Source organism: Amblyomma mixtum, chromosome 2 (assembly GCF_055824585.1).
Source record: "Amblyomma mixtum isolate Tamu chromosome 2, ASM5582458v1, whole genome shotgun sequence".
NCBI lineage: Eukaryota > Metazoa > Arthropoda > Arachnida > Ixodida > Ixodidae > Amblyomma > Amblyomma mixtum.
This window is the reverse complement of record NC_143013.1, coordinates 200,699,695-200,713,433: the sequence shown is the minus strand read 5'-3', so window position 1 is coordinate 200,713,433 and position 13,739 is coordinate 200,699,695. Positions and strand designations below refer to the sequence as shown.

Genomic DNA, 13,739 nt, shown 5'->3' with positions numbered 1-13,739 from the left:
TGCGTCGCCTTTTGCGTGACGTCAGTTTCTCCTAGCGGTAGGAGCGGGAGTTAGGTTGCCGGCGGAGGCTGCGCGTCCGCAAGCGAGCGCACGAGGCCCCAGCTTTCACAGCTGTTGTGACGTCATATCACGTGGTGCGCCGATGAAGGTCAAGTGGTAGCTACGCGGCTGTGCGCGGCGCAGCAAGGAAGAGCTCGGTTGTGCGGCTAGTATGATTAGCATAGAACAAAAAAACCTTATCTTCTCACTTTACTCAAAGCACTTCAACAGTCAGCTTACGTGTTCTCCCAAATGTGTATGCCTGTTGGCCACTTTAGTACACTGCAGTGTTAAAATGCAAATACCTGCAAGCACATTACCTAGCATGTGATAAAATGTGCAATGGTAATTTGTATCGAAATGCATATGCACTGCTACCCAATGGAGTAATTAACTTACCTAGCATGCCATGTAACTGATAGGCATTAATATACCCGTTCTAAGCGTTTGATCCTCAGACATACCTACCTCTCACTTGTTCATCTGAATCTACCATGCAAGCCCTTATATATAGTAGGAATCAATGCATTAACATTTTTATCATTCATAATTTTGTGAATGCTTACTTGTATATTTAGTACCTTCCATCTGCCCATAGCTGTCAAAACTTAATGTAACTTAGGCAACATAAACAGAAGTTGTGGCGTCAACAGTAATGGCCAGTTTAAAGACATAGTACATAAGTTTATTTATTTTCATGCTTATATCAAGTGCGTGCTTTCTGTTGCCGCAGTGAAGAGTGGTTCCTCTCATTCCTCCCTTGTCATGGCCTGCAAGCAAAAAAGGAAACCAAGCGATTAATGCAAATGAATCCTGAAGAGCCGTATTTTAAACATATGCCCCGGCCCAAAGCTTGCAGCAGAAGAGCATCACTAGGCACTACTCTTAGCCAAGATGTACACGATGAAAATTCCCTGCCTCAATTTACTCACTCAATTTGCACACCCCTAATTTATTACCCGGATTTATATATAAAAAAATTTACTCGCATATTTTCCCCTGCCTGCTGCGCAAGCATGCAGGGCGGACTTCTGAAGATGGCACTGTGCGCGGCTGCAAAAGGTGAGTGAGTGGTGTTAAAAAATCAGTACGAAGAGAAATTGCGGTCCCATTTTGCCTTCCACAGACGACTGTACACCCGGCCAAATCTTTAAGGCATGTCACCACCTTTGAAAAGGCGTTTTTTTTTGTGGAAAAATGACATTTTTTTCTTTTTTATATTTTGGGAATCCCAAAGATTCAAAAATGTTTTGCAGCAAGAATAATGTTCGTATCTTATTTTGTTAAAAAGTTATAGCCAACTTTCGAACAGGTGGTGAACAGTTATGAAACCGAAACTAATGTGGTTTGGTAACAGAAAATGATAACTCGGCAATAATCAGCGGCGTATATTGAAAATTTTTTGTTTTGTTTTAGTCTGATATGTAAAAGATTACTCAAAGGCAATTTGTAAGGCTTCTTTTTTTTTTTTTAAACATTGCTTTAAATTTCCGCAAGGAGGATGCATGACGCTACAAGCGTCTCAGTTGTTTACTTTGCGCGCACTTCACGCTATCGCTTTGAATGCTACCGAATTCGTCTTTCAGTTATGGCAACAGAAGTACAGCAGATATTTTGAGGGAAGCAGGCATCGAATCTGGCCATCACACTCTCATAGCATGTTCCACCAGTGACCATTACCGTGTGATGAAGGCCCAGCGTCAGTCAACGGGCGAGGCAAAATATCTCCGCAAGAAAATACGGGCAGCAACAAATGCCATAAGAGAGCTCATGTCAGCTAAGGAGGGCCCTAGCTATTTACCTGGAGGATTTTAACTTCCTAGGGCATGATGATCTTGTTTCTACAAGGATTGAAAAACTTTAATCTTCAAAACTTTATTTCTTGCACTTTCGTGTTGCGCAAACAGTGATAACTTCAAAATGAATAGATATTTTTCAATGAAACCTTGCACGCTCTTTCCTTTTGTTATTAGCCTGTGCAATGAACTAGGATAAATGAAATTGAATGGTGAGTTTTGATATAATCATGATTTATGTCAAGGAATGCAGGCAAAAATGACACATTTTTGTATTTTCTTTGGCATCTTTGCTATAACTTTTTTTCCAATTATCGGATGGCAAAGATCCTAGTTGGTTGCACAGTAGGGTTAGTTGGCTAAGTCTGTGCCAAAAAGTTTACAATTCCTGCTCTCCATTCGCTAGTTATGAATGTTTGCATAACAGCCAAGTTTGGGCATTTTTTTGTGAATAATAAATGCCAGCATGGCATTTTTCACTCTTTCTTGCTTTTGAATATCATATAAAACGTTGCTTTATAAGGTAAATGAGAAATAAAAATTTAATAGTCAAAATTTAAAAAATTTTTGAAAAAGGTGGTGACATACCTCAACTGGCTCGGGTGTTGCATCGCTAAATGCACCTTGGAAAAGATTCTTTTCGGCTACACTGCTGGAATATTCATGCTGTAATCTGACACGTGAGATGGCATTTCGTGGTTCCTTTTCGTCCATATAATGTTTGAGTGCAGTACTTGCGTGTTTAGATCAAAGTTATCATAAATATTCATCGTCTGCCACTATACGAAGAGCCGAAGCAAGCGGAATATGCAGCAATGATTCTGGTGGTATATTTGCGCTTACTCTGGGTAAATGACTTGTCTGCCATGAAAGGAGTGGTAGTTTACCCAGAGGAGGAGGCCATATGGACCAGAACCATTGCTGCATATGCTGCTTGTTTTGGCCCTTCGTAGTGGCAGATGATTCGGATTTCGAATAATTTTATCCAAGCAGGCAAGTACTCCACTCGAATATCACGTGAAAAAAAGAAAAAAAAAAGATCTCCAAGTGCCACCTCACGCGTCAAATGACAGCACGAATATGCTAGCGGTTTAGCCCATCCAAAAGTAACCTTTTACAGGTGCATTTACCAATGCAACACCCGAGCCAGTTAAAGATTTGGCCGGGAGTACAGTCGACGACCAATTTTCCAGACTCTCTAGGGACCGCAAAAACGACCGAAAAATTGGGCAGTCCGTAAAATCAAAATTCACGGAAAAAAATCACGCACTTCTTACCAATATGCCGGAGGAAGCGGCCAGTTGTATTGCACATTTTCTAAAGCTTCTCCTGACTATATTTCGCCGCATGACATACCGTATGAACTCGTATAAGAGCCACAATTTTTTTTTCCAGATTCGAGGGCCAATTTTCAGGGTGCGGCTCATACACGCCACGTGCGAAATTTTAATTTTTTTTAAAGAAGAAACACACCACCCAGGGAATGAGCGGCATTTATTTTACGTTCAATCGTCACTCGCGCACGCTCATCCCAAAAGAAGCTGCGCAGCATGTCCGCTTCAACGCATAGCCGTTGTTCCGCACTTCCATCACATAGCAGCTGTTCTTCCAGTTCGGGAAACTCGCACGGCTTGCCTCGGAAAACGCGCTTTTTGCAGCTTGTGTTTCTTTTTTGGGTGCACCATCATTGGACGCACTTCTCGGCTACGTCGAATTTCCCGCCCACCGCACGCTTGCCGTGTTAGAGAGCTAACTCCCAGCTGTGTAGCTATTAAGGTGCTTGCCCATCGGGCTAAAACTGCAATGCCCGGCGGCAGCACGCGAAAGCCACAACCCCAACTATTACGGCAAATGCGCTAACACGCCACAAAAGGCTGGAGCTGGCGATACTGATGCCGATGTGAATAGCGGAAAATCGCGGCGGACAAAAAAGTTGATGATGATGATCACGGCCTCGGGCGCCATCCATGGACGGCACTTGGAAGCTCCTGTGTGCGCGCTGTGGCCGCCACGATCTGCTCCGGCGGCAAAAGCGCGCTTCAATCGCGGAGGCCACGGCGCGCGTGTAGCCTCCGTGGTCGTATTCGCGTTCCATATTCGGGACGAAAGAGTCCGCATAGATGAGTTCCATGAACTATGACTATGGTTCAAGTTCGTGCGGCGGAAGACATTCAAGAACAGTACGAATTCGAAACCACGCAAGCGCAGTGCTGACTCGCGCAGAATTTCAGCATCGCAAGTTAAAAGGCTCCCTTTCAGCTTGAATTTCGTTTTGTTTAATCAAATTTTCAATCTCCACTGCAGTTTGAACTAATGAGGTTCCACTGTGCACATCATATGGCAGCTTGGGTACTGGCGGCGAGGGCGAACAAGGTCCGAAAAATCGGGTGGTCAGTTGCGGTGCGTCCGAAATTTCAAGCGCTCTTATACATTGGCTCTATGGGCCATGTTGCGGTGCCGCGAAAAAGTCCGAATAATCAAGCATGTCCGAAAAATCAGGCGTCGACTGTACATCTTTTTTTTTTTCAAGTACGCCTGGCTGTGGTGATGCACTTCCTGCGGAACGATGACATCGCTACACACGCAAAGTCTAGGATCACGAGGCCAACATTCGGAGGCAAATGGATACCAAAGCAAATAAAACGGCGCTCTTTGAGGTGGTCTCACCACTATGCTCGGAAGCCATCTTTTTGAAGGCCTTGGGGGGGGGGGGGGGGGGGAGTGACTGAGTGCAACTTTGGGGGCACCCACCGGTGTCACAGGGCCACTGCCACCTGTTGCTGTCCCTCCGGGTGGACCAGCGTGGGGCCCGGGTGTCGCTCGGCACGGGGCGATGACCCTGCCGACGACTGGGAGGGCGACCGCTCAAAGGGGACCACCCGCTCCCCGTAGTAGTTGAACACCTTGAGCTGCGGGAGACGCCGGGCCAGGGACTCCAGCAGCAGGTCCACCACCTGAGTTGGGAGAGGGGGAGGGGGGGTCAGAGGTGTCCTTCCTTGCACACGACGCACTTACAGGCACGGGGTTGAAAGCGAAAAGTGTGTACCGTAAAAACCGGAATATAGGTCGCACCAGAATATAGGTCGGCCCCCAAACTAACCTATTCTAGAAATGAAAAAAAAAATTTTTCAATGGCAAAACTACCGAAAGACACCCTTACCTTGAAACAAATGCAACTCAACCAGTTGCACAATGGTGACAGTATTTATTTTCATTTAGATGCCGCTCGTATGCACACCTGGCCAATTCTTTAACAGTATCGCGTGACCATCGACCCGCGTGCTTGTCAGTGCCTTATTAACGGTGCTGAGCGGCGAAACAAGCGAGATACGCACAGGTGTACACATGCGCTTGCTCTCGCTTACTCCCGCTCCGTGATAAGGTGCTGACAAACACGCGAAGCAATGGTCGCGCGATACTGTTAAAGAACTGGCCGGGTAGACAGTACAGAGAAGGGCACAGTGCGCAAGCGTTACTCCGAGTCATCAGAGATGTCCGAACTCGAGTCGGATGACAATTGCATCTCGCTGCCCACGTCCCATAGAGCGTCATCCTCTGTGCCGTCTAGCACATTGCTTATGCTGCTTTTTCTGAAAGACTTGCGCACCACCTCTGCAGGGAGAAATTTCCACGCCGACAATACCCAGCCACAAACCAAAATAACTTTGTGACAACGGAAATGCAAATTAGTGGTGCCACGTCGCCATACCGCGCTGCTGCTGATGGTGATGGAGGCCGTTGACTTCAGCCGCCCCTTGTTGCAAGACTTCCAAATTTTTCCCGCCAATGACCGGTATGTATGACGAGGGCCGAATTTTTGCCATGGTTTTTTGGGAAAAAGTTCAACCTATATTCCGGTTTTTACGGTAAGTACACGTAGGCCCTGCGAATCGTCCATAGAGAAGCTTGGATTACATGATGTGAAATAATTATGCACACCGTGCCGGACACTGCAAGCAGCGAGAGCCGCCAAGAATATAATAGGCTGATAGAACACTTCATTCGCAGACATCACATCATGTCGGCTTATTACTACTTGGAATTGGAATTAAAGTGCACATGGTGCAATCAAGTGCTCAAATGGTTGCAACAGCGGTTTAGCCAATGCTTCGGAGGCGGGGCTACACGCGTGACCCATTGGAGCACGAAGACGCCCACCCAACGTGGACCACTTTCTTGGCCACTTCACAGCCAAAGGTGTCGCACCGTCATTTTAAAGCAGTACAAAGACCAAATTCTGGCTTGTGCGGTTTCTTTCTTTTCATTTTTTTTTTCAAATGATTCATTACACATTAGCGTACGTGGTTCACCCCAAGGTATTTATTATTTGTTTCAAATGATTCATTACACATTAGCGTACGTGGTTCACCCCAAGGTATATATATCTCTATGGCCGTTAAATAATTCATAACTCAATTTCTTCTTGATCCTGGCTTTAACAACTGAATGATGGCTGTGACATACAAGGTATGCTTAGGTCATGCGAGGCATGAAACAATACAACTCCTGACACTAGCTTCAGTTCACTATACCACTTAAATCAGCCTGCTTCAAGAGTCTGAACTGCAACCAATGCACTGTCTGGAGGGCAGCCTGCCTTGACTCCCACACAAACCCCGTCCATTAGTGAGGCGTGGTACAGCTCTGGATGCGATGTGAACTTAAACTTTTCTGTGAAAAACCGGCTTTCAAAATCACGAAAATCGCCGCTCCCCATGTTCTGCCTGCAAGCGATAATATTAGACTCTATCTGAGTCATAAACATGCTTTCCTCATGCCCTCACCCTATCACATCATGATGCCAGATAGTGCGACGCGGCCGCAGTCACGCCGCAAATGAATGCACTCGCTGCACAAAGCAAGAACAGTCAGTTTGCAAGGGGCAGTGACATTCGCGAAGACCGAGAGGTAACCCACGGGAAGATGTGAGGGGAAGCGAGCGCCTGTGAATGCAATCTGCCCCCTCCCCCCCTCTACCACGTTTGCTGCCCCGCACTGCGGGGTGCGTCGTCCAAGCCGCGGCGGACTCTGCAGCTGTCCTGCTGTACCGTTTTGAATGCGATCGCGCACCATTTGTAGGCCATCTCGATGGCAATGGAGAGCATCATTATCTCAAATGGAAACGATGAAGAACAGCCACGCCTATCCAAGCCAATCCGATTGCGTCCGCTGGGCTGATTCTGTTTAAATCCAAAATGGTGCCTTTCACGGTGGCGGCAAACGGGTTGGCAGTGACAGCAATGCCCGCTCACGTCTATATTACGCCGAAATAACAAACTTTCGTTTGAAAACGAGCACCACAATATTGTTGGCATCTATTTTAGTCTCAAAATTCGAACTTTCAGACTCTGCAAAGTCCGAAATATCGGTCGTGAGAATGTACCTGTTCCTAAGAGGCGCGCAACGGTTCCTCAGCGAAGTCCGATGTATCGCGCCAGTCCGAATTATTGGAATCCGAAATATCGGTCGGCTACTGTATTGTAGTTGTCTGTGTAATAAATATGTGCACTGTGACTGTTGCTAATTCTCTCGGAGTGACAGCAGACGAGTGCGGCAAGAGCAGACCAGACGCCTTTTGGCTTGGTGCTTGAACCACGCAGTGCCTCTCTCTTCACATGCTGCAGGGACACGTAAGGAAGCATGCACTTGGGCTACATACTGACACCGCACATGGAGGGATTTAAGTACCAGACATCCACAAATGTCAAGTCACCAATCCACCCAGTAACATACTTTGATGCAGTGCCTGTAACAGCAGTGGCAAGTTTTGTCCCGGTATAAAAACTTCAGAGGATGTTTCAAGTCGAGTAAGGGATTTCATACCACACCAGCAACACTGTGCAAAGTACCGTATAATGCGGAATATAGGTCGAGGCAGAATATAGGTCGACCCCCTTACCTTGAAGCAAAAAAGTCAACATAAAAATTATGAGGCACAAAACTTCGTTTTATTCACTGGTGCCACCAGACTCGTCGCCTCCTCATTCGTCCGAGCTGTCTGAGCTCTCGTCCGAAGACGAATGCTTCGCGCTGGTTGCGTCCCACAGCATGTCGTCCTTGGTACCGTCCAACGAGTTGCTAATGCAACATTTCTTGAATGCCCGCACCACCATATCGTCGGGCAGCGAGCGCCAAGCCTGAGCCACCCAGGTGGCCACAGTGGCGAAAGGCGCAGCCGGTCGGTGGGAGGGTTGTCGCCCGCCATCCACTGATTGTAGAGTTCACGCACACGGTCCTTGAAGGGCTTATTCAGCACGACGTCCAGTGGCTGAAGTGTTGAAGTCATGCCCCCCCGGAATGACAACCAGCTCCGTCCTCCCGTCTCGTCTTCACCGAGACGCCAAAGTGTCGCTGGGCGGACATGTTCCCATACTCTTCGGCGAATTCGATAACTTTTTTTTTAAACACCGCGGTGAACTGACTTCGAGTACCGGTACTCATTTTGCGGGCTGTCGCGAAATTAATACGCTACAATGCCAAGAACGATTACCACCATCAACGTTTAGCCGCGTCGGTTGACAAAGAGGAAGGAAAGAATCGTCAGCATGGAAGCGATAACGATGTGGATGCCAAAATGTCTGCGGCTCGCACATGTTGCCAGACGACTATTCAGGTTGTGCCAAAGGCCGGTATATAAGTCGAGGGGTGACCTTTTGGTAATATTGTTACATTAGGCGGTGCACCCACAGAAGTACGCACCGACGCAAGTGGTCATGGCATTGGTGCCGTTCTCGCACAACGTCAGCTCGGCTCCCCTCGCGTCATCGCCTATGCCAGCCGACTCCTCTCTAAGGCCGAACATAATTATTCCATCACTGAACGTGAGTGCTTAGCCCTAGTCTGGGCCATTACGAAGTTCCACCCTTACTTGTATAGGCGGCCATTCACAGTAGTCACTGACCACCACGCCTTGTGTTGGCTTTCTACACTCAAAGACCCTACTGGCCGCCTTGGACGTTGGGCCTTGCGCCTTCAGGAGTACAATTTTTCAGTAGTTTATAAGTCTGGCCAGTTGCATCGAGACGCCGATTGCCTGTCCCGTCATCCAGTCGACCTGCCAAGCCAACCTGAATGTGACAATGACGATTTCGTGCTCTCTATTTCTGACTTTTCCAACATTTACCGTGAGCAACGCCAGGACCCTCAGCTTCGCGAAATTATCAGTCGCCTCTGTGCCGATCGCCATGACCCTGCCCTTCGTTTGTTTGTGCTCCGCGACGGCACCTTATACCGGCACAATATGCGACCTGATGGCCCTGACCTTCTACTAGTCGTCCCTCAGCACCTACGCAAAGCCGTCCTTGAACAGCTTCACGACGTTCCGACAGCGGGTCATCTAGGCGTCTCTCGCACATACGACAGTGTGCGCCGTCGGTTCTTTTGGCCAGGCCTCTACCGCACAGTCCGCCGATACGTGGCTGCTTGTGATCGCTGTCAACGCCGGAAAAAGCCATTAGTTTTACCAGCTGGACTTCTGCAGCTGATCGACATCCCCATAGACCCATTTTCTCGCGTGGGTCTGGACCTTCTAGGGCCTTTTCCGCTCTCCGCATCGGGGAACAAATGGATTGCGGTGGCCACTGATTACACCACACGCTACGCGGTCACACGAGCAATACCAACCAGTTGTGCAACCGATGTCGCTGCTTTCCTCCTCAACGACGTTATACTCGTCCATGGAGCTCCCCGCCAACTGCTCACCGACCAGGGCCGTTGCTTTCTTGCGCGTATAGTCGACGAGATCCTACGGTTGTGCAACGTTCGTCATTCTTTCACGACTGCCTACCATCCACAGACGAACGGGCTTACCGAACGCCTTAACCGGACATTGACTGATATGCTGTCTATGTACGTGTCTGATGACCACCGCGACTGGGACATCACGCTGCCATTTGTGACATTTGCATACAATTCGTCGCGTCACAACACTTTCGGCTACTCCCCCTTCTATCTTCTATACGGCCGTGACCCTCTGCTTCCATTCGACAGCCTGCTCCCTCCAGTCGCCACTGCCAGCTCATATGCCCGTGACGCCATAGCCCGAGCTGACGTTGCCCGCGTTGTTGCTCGCAACCGACTCACAGCCTCCCAGCACTCCCAGAAACGTCGCTATGATTCCTGTCATCGCAACACCGAGTATTCTTGCGGCTCTCTCGTGCTGCTTTGGACCCCAGCTCGCCGCGTTGGCCTCTCGGAAAAACTTTTGCCACGTTATACAGGCCCCTACCGTATTTTACGACAAGTGACTCCAGTGACATACGAAATTGTGCCCTTGCATCTCGCACGCCATACCTCCACACCTCGCACTGAGACGGTCCATGTTGCACGCCTCAAGCCGTACTACACGGACCCTGGTTTGGACGCTAGTACGCACCGGGACGGTGCTTCTCAGCCGGCGGGGTAGTGTTACATTAGGCGGTGCATGCATAAGGAAGGAAGAAGAAGAAGCTCTTGAGTTTTTGTGAAGAAGACGACGGTCGAGCAGTGTCGGCTGGTGCCTGCAGTAAACGCCTGTGGTTTTAAAGCCCTGTTTTCCGTGCCCGCTCTCTGCAATCCCAAGCGGAACTACCCCGTAACAATATTTTTCGGAAAAAACCTCGACCTATATTCCGCACTATACGGTAGCCTGTGCACCAGCTCACTGCACTGCAGGTGGCAGTGGCTGAAAGTGAAAACTGCCACAGATCCCGTCAGAAGCATGGAACTCTGACCCTGACCTCATTGCACTGCTCGAGGTGGATGTAGCGCAGCTTGGGCATGCGAGTGGGCAGCTCAGTCAGGCAGAAGCCGTGGATCTTGAACAGCCCCAGAAGCACCAGGTTCACCAGGTTCCTGCGCACCGAGGGAGTTCTTAGGAAAACCAACAAAAGCAAGCCTACACAGTGAACTGCTTACTCTGCAGCACAAGCAATGGAAACACACGCACGCACGCACGCGCGCACACACACACACACACACGCACAGACACACACACGCACGCACTTACAACGCAAGAGTTGAGCAAAACTTGATTCGTTTAGTTTGGTTTATTGTTGTTTAACGTCTCAAAGCAACTCAGGCTATGAGGGATGCCGTAGTGAAGGGCTCCGGAAATTTCGACCACCTGGGGTTCTTTAACAGGCACTGACATCGCACAGCACACGGGCCTCCAGAATTTCGCTTTCATCGAAATTTAGCCGCCGCGACCGGGATCGAACCCGCGTCTTTCGGGTCAGCAGCCGAGCGCCGTAACCATTGAGCCACCGCGGCGGGAATGAGCAAAACTTGAGTCAGCAGTGAAGCTCCACCCACATCTATGACTGCCACCCAGTGTTCTGCTCTGACAAGCAAACACCATATTTATACGATTGTAAGCCAACCTCTTTTTTTTTTATTTGAAAATCCAAAGTGGGTGTGGTTCAACTTACAATCGAAACCAAAGCATAACGCTATTAATAAATGCGAGACAAACGAGATATCGGTAATGCTACAGTGTGGCTGCAATTTTGCTTGTTCTACGGCTCTACCCAGTAGCATTCAGCTATTCTGTGAGCTTTTTTTCGGAAGGATTTTTCTTCTTTTTTTTTTAATTTTTTGCAAAATTTCAACTGTGCACTTGGCACTTAAGGGAGTGTTGACGGTTGATGGAAGGACCGCTGTTCCAATCGTGGGGGCACCGTCACTATACTCCGTCTCACAAGCTGTTTGCAGCACTACGAAAGGTACAGCTCTCTCGTCCAATCAGGATGGCGCGCACTACATTAGTGTGTTCCTACGCGCCTGTGGTTCGATCCACCTGATGTCCAGGTGGCTTCTTTCTACCTATAGCATGTGGCGCTTGATGTCTTTTTATTCTTTCTTGGTTTGTTTTTGGACAGGCGGACGCCCGTTCCAAAGGGACTAGCCCCACTTTTTTTTTTTTTTTGTCGCAACCTGTTCTTATCAGTTCCTCTGTTGTCGCGTCGCAGTAAATTTCAGTAATCGTGTCATGTGCATATAAATTTATTTACTCCAGCGTGCCGAGGCAGCCGAGTGTCGATGATGGCGAAATGCAAAACAAGCCCATGTGCTGCGCGAGAGGCAACGCACGTTAAACGGCCCGCGTTCAACGTCTCCGTTGTCCACTTGTAAAGCGTTCGCTCGCTCACCTGCGTGAGTTTTGCCGTCCTCTTGATGAGCGCATTCGTACTCCAACTGCCCCGCACTTGACGCGAAGCGCTTCAAGAACATTTAAAGCCACCTGCTTCGCCTGCTTGGGGAAACAGAGCACTGTCGGTGTAGAGCACACAGGAGACACAACAGACTCGGCCGACGCCATGTTGGAAAGTGGCGACGCATCACTACCTCGCAGCAGGCCTCCGCAGAGCTGTGTCCGTACGGGCTTTGTCTGGTAATTTCACCAGTGATTGAAACACTCCCTACCATTTAAATATACCTGTCCAAATCATGTTTTTAGTTGCAATGCTTATACACTCCTCAAATATTCGAGGGACTATTTTCTGCGTTTCTGCAGCCCTGATTGGACGAGAGAGCTCTACCTTCCGTAGTGCTGCAAACATCATGTGAGACGAAGTATAGGAATGGCAGCAGTTCTGGGGAGTGTCGGTAGCTGATGGAAGAGCCGACAGCACTCACGCATAGCACGCATGGTTTCTCTTTGGCTCTGTTTGATGGATTTGATGACTGCTGGCAACGTTTTACCAGTTTTTAACGTAGTGCTTCGTTAATCATCATTTGTGCTCTAGCTCCAGTAAGTGTCTGGTGCTCGCTGACGGCTACATTCAAGTTGGCTGTAATTCTTTACGCCGAAGAAATGAACAACTGCGCGCCGGGGCGCAAGTTGAACGTCTCAGAAAGGGTGATACAGGTGTGACGGCTGCAGCAAGGCAAAATCTTCAGCTGTTCCACGCGATGTTTGTAGTGCAGCTGTTTGCGAAGTGTGGGGCTTCGCGGAACGACGACGTAAAGACGACGTGCTGTGTGGGACAGCAGCAGCGATGGTTGGTACGGCAGCACTAATGAAGACGACTATGCAAGTGTAGAGTCTAGTTTCGCGGAGTCTAGCGCCCGTGTTGTCGTCTTTCTTGTGTTGTGTCGTTGCGCTAAACATCCTTTATTATGCAGAGTCTAGTGACTAATACATTTTGACACGAGATAGTTAAGGAGTTCGTGAGGCGGAAAAGCCGTCGTCATTGTCTTCAACACAGTCTAAGGCTGCCACAGCTCCATAGCGTCGCTCTTCGTGCAGGCCTTGAGCAACTGCTCCATCAACACGCCCCGCCCTCAGCACATGCAACGGCCGATGGCGGCTGCTGAGAAGCGTCCTCCAAGTTTTGAATCGAAAGCTTCACTACGGGACTTCGTGCTTCGATCGCCGGGTGCCTAGTTTTGACCTTCAGCTGAGTTAGAGGTCAAACCGTAAAAAAGAGCAATACGAAACTGAATCAATATCCATGACTGGGAGTCGAACCCGCGACTGCGCGAACAGCTCTCCTTTAAGGGCCGCTCAGCAAGACCACTAGGCTATCGTCGCAGCTCACACGTCTCGTGTTAAACTGCACCACACACTCATGCTGTGCATTGGAGAGCGTCGTCTTCATCAACTTCCATCTGCTCCGTCCTGCGGCACTGCCTGCTCACCGTCGTCTTCTACGTAGCACAAATCCATGCTTTCACTCCGATTCGAATGTAGTAAACATTCTCTGTGCTTTCTTTTTTTTATCTGGAATGTGCCCACTAGCATGCCTTTCTTTTTTCTTTCCTCACAGCAATATGGGGGGGGGTTGACTTACAATCGTGTAAATACGGCAGTCTGCTGTTAAAATTCTTTTTGTTACCTAAACAAAGACATAATCACACGACGAAATTGCCCCCCGCTATAGCTCAGTGCCTACTGCACTCAGCTACTGAACCAGAGTGTGCCAG

General features: G+C 48.8%; 1 protein-coding gene across 1 annotated transcript in view; it reads right to left on the bottom strand.

Moving 5' to 3' along the window:
- Positions 1-708: 708 nt before the first annotated feature.
- Positions 709-13,739, bottom strand: part of LOC149362214 (uncharacterized) — a 28,321-nt gene continuing 15,290 nt past the window's right edge. The window contains exons 5-7 of the mRNA XM_089572947.1: positions 10,553-10,667; positions 4,587-4,789; positions 709-809 (exon numbers count right to left, since the gene is read on the bottom strand). Coding sequence (XP_089429073.1) covers positions 4,592-4,789; positions 10,553-10,667 — 313 coding nt within the window. The 3' untranslated portion in view covers positions 709-809; positions 4,587-4,591. The remainder of the gene's footprint in view (positions 810-4,586; positions 4,790-10,552; positions 10,668-13,739) is intronic.